At 37.8% G+C, this 9,374-nt stretch overlaps 1 protein-coding gene across 2 annotated transcripts; it reads right to left on the minus strand.

The window, feature by feature from the left end:
- Positions 1–361: 361 nt before the first annotated feature.
- LOC125675998 (all trans-polyprenyl-diphosphate synthase PDSS2-like) lies at positions 362–9,217 on the minus strand. Of its 2 annotated transcripts, XM_048913869.2 has the most exons (7): positions 9,136–9,217; positions 8,739–9,020; positions 7,039–7,176; positions 6,192–6,393; positions 4,898–5,146; positions 4,129–4,275; positions 362–629 (listed from the first exon to the last, which is right to left on the minus strand). In XM_048913869.2, the coding sequence occupies exons 2-7, from the start codon at positions 8,990–8,992 to the stop codon at positions 474–476; spliced, it is 1,146 nt and encodes a 381-aa protein (XP_048769826.2). In that variant the 5' UTR covers positions 8,993–9,020; positions 9,136–9,217; the 3' UTR covers positions 362–473. The 2 variants fall into 2 exon arrangements, with proteins under 2 accessions (XP_048769826.2, XP_056014410.1); XM_056158435.1 differs by lacking the exon at positions 362–629 and having other exon boundaries at positions 3,733–4,275.
- Between the last annotated feature and the right edge of the window lie 157 nt (positions 9,218–9,374).

The following is a 9,374-nucleotide window of genomic DNA, read 5'->3' on the forward strand; positions in this document are numbered from 1 at the left end:
TCCCAGCGTATTCCAAAGTCACTCCACTCGCCCTGCCTAAATGAAAACCTACAAGTAATTGAAGGCCTACGGAAGACCCAAAGAAAACCTGGCTAGTATATATTACAAATATAATGCTATACCCTTGTTATATATGATTAAAATTTGCACAATATGTGGGGGGGGGGGGGGGGGGGGGGGAAATGGGGGGGGGGGGGGGGGGTAAATTCAGCTCTATCAAGCGGTACATGCGTGAAGAACGATAACTCTGACAAGTCTTACATGACGTTTAGGCACTGTTGTCGAATTATTCAGGGCGATTTTACAAACCTTATGTTTGATGGTTATATACCATATACCTGTGGTAGCACTAATTAACCACTACATTTCACTATTTATTTACTTGTAATGTACTAGTACCACTCTACGACATATACAAACATCACAAGATTTTATTTCATTCCACAGACACACACTAAATCTCGCACATTGTGTCAGGATCTGATCGTCGCATTCACAATGTTAATGAGTGCACTTTTGGCATCAGTCTGAGGGAAAACATCCAAGGATTTCTTAGCACTGTCACCGTACTTATAACACAAACTATAACACTCGTCTATCACGCTAGCTGTTTTGATGCTGGACACAATCTACAAAAGTAATGGATACAAGACTTATTCAACACAGTTGGTAATTGTACTGACGATGATTCATATACCGAAATCAAACAAAATACGCGTTTTGTGCCGCCTTGCAATGAAGGGAAAACAAACGTTTATGCATTAACTATTTGCTTGTATTGTTTGTTTTGTATCAAATACCGAGTACATTTGATAGTAATGAAAGAAAACGAGGCATAAGATAACAGTTTTACCCAAACTATTCAAAGTCTTCAGATTCATATATTTCCCACTGATTTACTGTGCATAGAATTATAAGTAATGTTTTTTCCACAACCCTTAATACAGTCCCTGAAACGTTCTTCTTCCCCCACTTGAACGGTGAGCGAACGTAAATCACACGCAGAGCGAACGCTGAACGCAATTTGGTGAACCGTGAGCGAACGTAGAACGCGAACAGAGCGCGAACGCGAGCGTAATGTGAACGGTGAATGCAATATAAACTATTCATTCGGAATGTTTCGGAGTTTCTCCCTTTCACTGTACATATTTCATAATCAGGTAAGATAAAAGATACACACATCTAATCAATGGAGAAATAATAAAATATACCAGAATCAGGACGCTGCATGTTCTATGGTTCTGAATATATTCAGTCTAAACGGATGTCCGACGTTTCGGAAGCGCGACGGTTCGGGACTTGGCATATACGACGGTTCGGGGGTTTAGTACCGACAGTTCAAGAGTTCGATGACGACGGTTCGGGCGCGCGACTTTTCGGGCGCTGGCAAATAAATGTTGATATTTAGTGTTATTTCTGTTTTAAAATTTACATGTATACTTATTTTTGATGTTTTGAATTATGTTACGTCACATAATTTAATTTCTTATAACATCAATGATTACCCAAAGGGAAAGCGCGAGTGATAATTATAGGAGCACCATAATGAAGATGGCTTCCCCCTCCGAGTAAAGGCGATAGAGTACCGTAGTTAAAGACCCAATTTTTTAAGTTGACACCCCCAAATTGTAAGCTGCCAGTCAATCAAACATTTAACAATAGATCTCAGGTGGAGTGACATCTGTAGACAGTCCAGGCCCGTCGTCACGATTTTGTGATTGGTCCGGCCATTTTTATGATTGATCATTTCTAGGGGGGTCCGGGGGCATGCTCCCCCGGAAATTTTTTTATTCTAGGATGCCCTTAGAAGCGTTTTCCGGTATATCTGACACTAAAATTCGTGCGCTTTTTATCGGCCGAAATATTGGTCCGGCCATGGCCGGACCGGCCGAACCGCCGACGACGGCCTTGAGACACTGTGGTCTGGAGCTACCCCAGAGAGGCGTTTTGATAACAATAACAGCCAGTATCTACAGGCATTCCTTAGATCTTGAAGAAGCCCAGTATACCTCAGTTTTGATAGCAATGACCTGTCCACAACTGCTATTTTCTTGTAATTCAATTGTTTTTAAAAAGGCCCCTGAAGAATATGCAATTTCAATATAATTGTATTTTTCCCCTCTATATACCTGTACATGTATTACAAATTACACAATCAGAAATCAAACAATGATTTGCACAATAATTTCTAAAACTTGTAACCTATTGAAATAATTCATGTCATCAATTTATGATACCTCTATATTTATAACAGACATTATTCATTGAGTCAATGACTGAGAGAGAGGGGGTGAGTGTAGAATGTGTGTCAGCTACCCTTAGGAATACAACCATTATTTAAACACTATGGCCACAGAAACTCTGCAGAGGTCACTGAGACAGGTCCTGTGTATATCAAAACTATAAAAAAAAAAAAAAAAAAAAAAAAAAAAAAAAAAAAAAAAAGCAGCAGGGACAGGTAGATTTCTGTCACCTTTCCTCTGTGTATTTCTTTGAGTGTCATGGGATATAGCAATTAACACCTTGGTAGACCCTGGCCACTCCAGGTAAATAACATCTGTTTAGATTGGGCTCGGCCTACATTTTCACTGACCATATGGTCATGAGATGGGTCTTTAAGATTGACGTCTCTGTAATCCACACCCCCCCCCCCCCCCCCCCCCCCCCCCCCCGTCATGTCATTCTCTCACAGAGTAAGACAGATGAAAATCCAAATAAATATTGGTGCATCATCTCGGGATACTATTAGATTTTGACTAATAACACATGATCACAATGTATGTGAAAAAGAAAAGACTGCTAGTAATTATCACTGTAGTGACATCCAGAATGTACAGGTGTTCATGTATGGCTTCAAACAGTATGAGCTTGTTCCTTTAGGATACATGCAATTAACAAACACCCCCAAAAGGGATCCAAATATTTAAACAAACAACACACACTGTAGAGGTACCCCGTGTCAACACCTTCACCCTCCTAAACAGTATAAAAACCTTATTTCCCACTTAGATTAATCATTCAGATCTTGTGTCATTCACTTTATCATTGACCCACGGCAATAATCACAGAATCTACATGCATGTAAGTACAAGATTTATTACTATTATCATTAGTGTGACAAAGGATTGCATTTAAATAGTTCAATATTTATATATCTTTGATGCAGATAAAACTAACTAATGTACTACACAGTAGAATGTTTAAGAATCTATTTGTGAGGCGAATACAGAAACGTACGAGAACTTTGTATGAGAGACAAACATGAATTTCAAATTTGTCAAATGCAATAAATACATTTATTCACAATGTCTTTCATAGATACAGGCGTAAAATGCTTGTGAAATCAGTTTCAAATGACATTTGGGCATGTATGTACATGAAAGTGTGGCATCGTTTTCTTTTCAATTTCACAGTGGGGAAATTGACTTGTCTAAAATTAAGTTAATGATAATTATGAAACGTGTTTTTGCCTGAATTTGATAATGTGAAATCGTGTGTGTGCGTATTTGTGTGTGTGTGTGTGGTTGGGTGGGGGAGGGTGTTCCCTAATTAAAACTGCCTCAATTTTTGTACATGTACATATACCAATGCTCGTTTTTCGCAGCACGTACATGGGTACAATTCATACCAGCAAGGCTTACATTCTTCTCTCTCATTGAGAACTACAATGAACTGTATGTTATCACCACCCCCAAACCTTCTAACCAAGCATAAATCATGTTCAGAAACTGTAACAATATGAAATAATTTATTCTGCTCTTGATATTGTAACAATCAAGTTTCTGATATAAAAAGAAAATTCCCTTCCATTCTTAAGCATGCGTTCTTTTTTCATTTTCGCCTCTCGATCAAGATCAATCCTTTCACTTTGGTGTTCCAAATGATAACGCTAGACAAATGATAACGCTAGACAAATGACAACGCTGAACACACAGTGAATCAAATACTTTGTGAACGTGATCGGTGAACGCAAAACTGTGGACGGAGAGAGCACAGTGAATGCACGGTGAGAGCACGAAAAAAGGTAAAGTTGCACGTTTCAGGGATTGTAACCGCATGCTGATAGCTGTGTTTAGGGGGGTTTCCATTTTCCTGGACTTGGTAATCATATTTTTGTTCAATGCTCACCTGTTGAGCGTCTTTGGTCGATAAAGCTGTAATTCTGTCCCTTTCCTCTGGTGTCTGCTCCAGATACTTGATAACAGGGGCCGAGGTTACACTGAAATCATCCCCACCATTGTCTCTACTAAATAAGGGCTTCAGATCAGTCTTCATCTGAAGTCAAGGGGAGATAACTGATTAATGTAATATATTTTTTAAAAAAGCATTCCAAGGAATATGTGTGTTGCCTGTCATAGCTACGTTAATCATGGTATATATTCAATTGGTATTGTCTACATTAGTCATGGTATATAACCAGTATTAACTGTCTACATTAGTCATGGTATATAACCAGTATTAACTGTCTACATTAGTTATGGTATATAAAAGTGATGGCAATCTTTTTCTCTCAAAATCTCTCAATGACTGTTGACATAGGAATATACATTATATATTGATGAATAATAAAACATTTATTTTGTACAAAAACAAGAGAAACTTAATAAAACTAAGTAACATAACCACTTTTAGTGTAAAGAAATATATAAGGAAGAATTATTGTCTTGCAAGCCAATGATTATCTAATCACCACAATTACATGTATTCATGTGCCTGCTTTGAGGTCAAAAAGTGTTTGAAATAATTAAATACTTGTGTTATTACTGCAATATATAATATAGAGCAATTTTCATTGAATTCAATTTTTGGTGACAAAATGACAGCTATAAATGGGAGTTTTGATATCATTCTGTGCACTGTTGGAACTTTTGTTGTATGCCTAGTATCGTAAGTTTACCTGTTGTAAGTAGGCCATGTTTTCTCCAAATGAGGCTGCAGCCTCTTTCTGGTCTTCTGTGTGATCAGCAAGTTCCACAGCTGATCGACAACCCCGCGCCAACAGACTCCCTGACGATAAATATGTCTGTCTTATCCAGTCAGAAAACTGTATGTCACGCTTGAGTACACACTCCCCTCCGGAGTCTCTGAGGTCAGTAAACTCAGCTTCCATTAGGTCTGTGATGGCAAACGACATTGTTTCTACAACCTGAGAGAAATATAATTTCTATGTTGTTAATATGATTGATTGCAAAAAGTACTACACAAACTATATAATTATGCAAAATTACTGCCCGTGTCAGACACTTGTCTTTCGCAGGCAGTGGTGCACTGGACAAGTTTACACTAGTATTAAATCTAAAGCAAACTAGCATGGCGCTGCACCATGCCCTTTGTGGTTGATTGTTCTTTTACTATCATAGTATGATACAATGAAGTGCCCCGAAATTGTCTTGCCGCAAAGAAAAGTGCCCTTTTGAACATATGATATGTGTGCCCTCTCTAGATCCTAGATTTAACACTAGTTTGCACCATAGGCAATATAGTCTCCAAACTCTTTAATTTTTATTTTTTTTTAAATTCATAATACCCCCTACAGCAACTACTAAAAGTGTGATGTTAACCTTCAATGTTAAAAATATGCATGGGGTTCACACCTATCATGACAATCATGTAATAAATCTTAAAAAGACGCAGCAAGTTTCAAACAGTTTATTTAAAGAAAACAATTCAACTCTTTCTGTTCTTCCAACCACCAGAATGTCCAGTGTATTAACTTTACAATGAACTAGTCTGGTGTTTTAGTTAAGTCTCAAATAACATGACTGACGGTAGTGTCAAACCCTGGAACCTGTTTCTACAGTATCATCCTTAAACTAATTCATGTGATATCTGTTTAGTAACCAGTGGCGGATCTAGTGCTGGAATGTCAAGCGCAACACACACATCCCCCTCCTCCACAAATGATCCATTTCTTACAGAAATGTGTTCAAAGTCTACTAAAATATATACATCTTATTTTGACTCAGTAGTTTCAGGGGGCTTCATCCCCTAGGTCCACAGCCTCCTCTCTTGCAAAGACCTGCCTCGATCAACTGTGGGCCTCTGGAAAGCCAGCCCCCAGACACCCATGAGCCACTTACTGCCAAATCCCCCACCCCGTTCAGAAATTTCTGGATCCAGCAATCCACCACTAGTAACTATAACTATGGTACATTTACTGCACTCCCTCCATAATGAAAGTTAATTCATACTTTTGTGTTATTCAAACTGGCCAGTTCTGTACAAGCATTAGCCAGCAGAAAATCTCCACTCAGCACGGCCATTTTGTTTCCGAATTCCATGTCATTCTTCTCTCTGTCTTCACTGTCGGAGAACTCTGCGAGATTGACCACTCCCTTATGTATCAGGTTAGCCGTGTGGATCATTTCTGTGGCCTCTGCAAGGGACCTCTGGCTTTGAAAACATGAAGAAGAAGAAGTCAATTTTATCAAGTACTTACAGATACCTGTCAGTATAAAACATCAATTTTCCAATATAACTAAGTCCTTCATATAAAACTTCTATAAAACTTGAGTAGAACGAAAAATCAGCTGCATTTCATAGTATATACAGCAGGTATAACTATGACATAATTTGTACAGAAGTTTACACATGTTAAAGGGCAGTATCTGGTACATCAATAGAGCCATTCTGTCAAATGTTCCTTCAAACATACAACACACATGCACTTCAATACTTCACAATTATTTTGGGGGGGGGGGGGGGGGGGATGAGGGCTATGATCATTAAAATTTTCTGCAGTTTAATATGTCAAAATATGGCATTTTCCCCATAAACATCAAAACTTCATCAATTAGCATGTTCCACTCTTCCACAATCAAACACTGAATAAGAAATGCTTTGTAACTAATTTAATAAATAAGGCATTTATATTGCCACCGAGTGGGCAGTTGTTAGAAGTGGAAAGTAGGAAGTATGCCTGTTTTAAGAAAAATGTTTTTGACCCATAAAGTTAACAAAAAAAACAAAGATATAAACAAAAAAATACCCCCTCCCCCCCACTTCCGATATGTAGTGCTATACAGCTCAAATCTTCACCTGGAGTATATTCCGCTGACTTTGTCAGGCTCCCTGGTTTTACTCAGTTCAGACGGCCCTGGCCCTGCTGCTTTGGCAATGAGAAGGACAATCAACCCCCTTGTTTGTGTACTTTGTTTGCCATCATATAACAATCCTCTGAAAGACAAGAGTTTGGATGGCTCAAGCCTCAAAATGGTCATATATCTGTACATGTGTAACAGAGACAATCTTTGTAAAGTTAGTGAAGCAAATGTACGATAACAGAGTTCAATTCACAATTCAATACCTTGTTACTGAAAATTTCCTGATAATTCTACAAGTTAACCACGACTAGTATGATGCTATTGCTGCTCGCATGGAATTTTGTGTACATGTATTTGTGTGCTGATGTAATGTACAAACAAATAGAATGATCCCTTAATTCAGTGTGATGCTTCATTTGTCAGTGTAAGTATAATAGTGTTAGAGTTAGTGATAGCATCGTGTTAGTCACATGATTAGTCACATGATTAACTTGTAGAAAAATCATCCCTGTACTGATTCCAGGCATCTCGGAATCTAGATCTCCAAAATAAATTTGTAATAGGTAGGGAAAGTGTCAACACCTGCTGGCGTTGCTGAATTTCAACTTTTCAATATGTCTTCTGCTTTGACTCTTCCCCCCATGCACAATACAAAGTTGGGGTTAAGAGTTAGACTAAGAGGATGAGGAACCTTGGATTCCTGAAATATTTTTAAAGTTAAATCCTAACCACAGTCACCTCCCGAAAAAACCAAAGCTGAATAATGACATTGTCAATGTATTTAAACAAAACGATGGAAATTAGACTGCAGTTTAGTAGCAATGTAAAAATATTCTGAGTCTACGTCAGTCAGACGTTCTTTAATGTTGAGCCCTGTAATGTGATAGTTTGTATACTTTGCATCTACTTTTTTAATATCAAACATTGAGAGTGACACTGAATCAGAATGACCAGAGCAGTCGCATGTGAGCTGAATTATGTTAATTAGAGAAAGCTATTAAACAAGTTAATGTTTTAAACTGACGCAGTCACTGATTAAAAATACACAAAGTCCAAAACAAAATTTCAGTGGGGTTTTTCCCCCATTCTTTTGTCTGGTAAATCTTTAATTTGTCTTATGGATTTACTAAATTCTCCCCAATCTACTGTCCAGGTAATATATTGGTTATTGTACTCGCTTCTCACTAATCTCAGCGAGATTCATCGAGGCTGGATATTTCGACTGATGCCTCTTAATTATGAATCTCAGACCAGTGTCACACAAAGTGATTCAGGAAATCTTGCCTGGATTTTGGCCACTTGTTGCGATTGAAATGGGTTAAACTGAATTTCCTGTCTGTTTCAACTTTTCGCCTTAGACATCTTAATAAACCCCTATCAAAATGAAACATGCTGAGATTAGCTTCTCACCACTGTGACCCAAATTCAATAGATCTCTGTGATCAACAGTGGTGATATGCGAGAAAGTGTGGTGGTCACTTGGGACGTGGGTTTCCTCTAACAAAATGATCCCCTAGCGTCAACATCCGTGCAAGTATATAGCTAATGTTCATTGTTGCCATCATATGTCCGACTTTAAAAATAAATGAAGTGTTTTTAAAGCTATTCTTCTTCTTCTATTTCATTAACTCTGATGAACTCAATCTAATGAAAAATCTAAAACACTTTAAAAGTATCAATTATAAAATGGGGCACCTTGCAGTTTTCAGCAGTGGGTGACGTGTGCCCACTAACTTTCTTAAATGCATGGCCACATTGGAAAACTCGTCGCTAATCAAACAGCGTAGACTCATGTACGAGGTTGGGTAGCCAACAATTTTCTCCGCATCCGAAACGGCTTTGTTCCAATCATCATAGGTCTTTGAAGAGAATCCAGAGATCGCACGCATAGGAACATTTATCCTAGTACAATGATGAAGAAATGTCAAGCAAGTTTTGCATAACTTCATCTTCTTCCACCATGTAGAGGGCCACTTACTGGTATGCAAAAAAACAAACCAAACAAAAGATTATTCAGAGAATGAAATAAAGAATTTGAATGGAAAATCGATAAAAAAAAAAAAAAAACTATTTCAAAACTAGCGCACAAGACCTTGCTATAGAATCACACTGTCTGCTAGCTTTGCAATGTGATGTGTTTTGTTTTTGATGTAAGCATAATAAATTAGTAGACTGTACACATTAAATTCGCGACGACATTATTTAGTTGAATATTCGTAAATATTCTGCTTAGAATATATTAGAAAAGGAGATTGATAAACCAAAAAGAATATAGGCAAATTAATCGATTTATAAAGGTTTATAATTTGTATTACATTTCATTAATTCGAC

This window comes from Ostrea edulis, chromosome 3 (assembly GCF_947568905.1).
Source record: "Ostrea edulis chromosome 3, xbOstEdul1.1, whole genome shotgun sequence".
NCBI classification, from domain to species: Eukaryota; Metazoa; Mollusca; class Bivalvia; order Ostreida; family Ostreidae; genus Ostrea; species Ostrea edulis.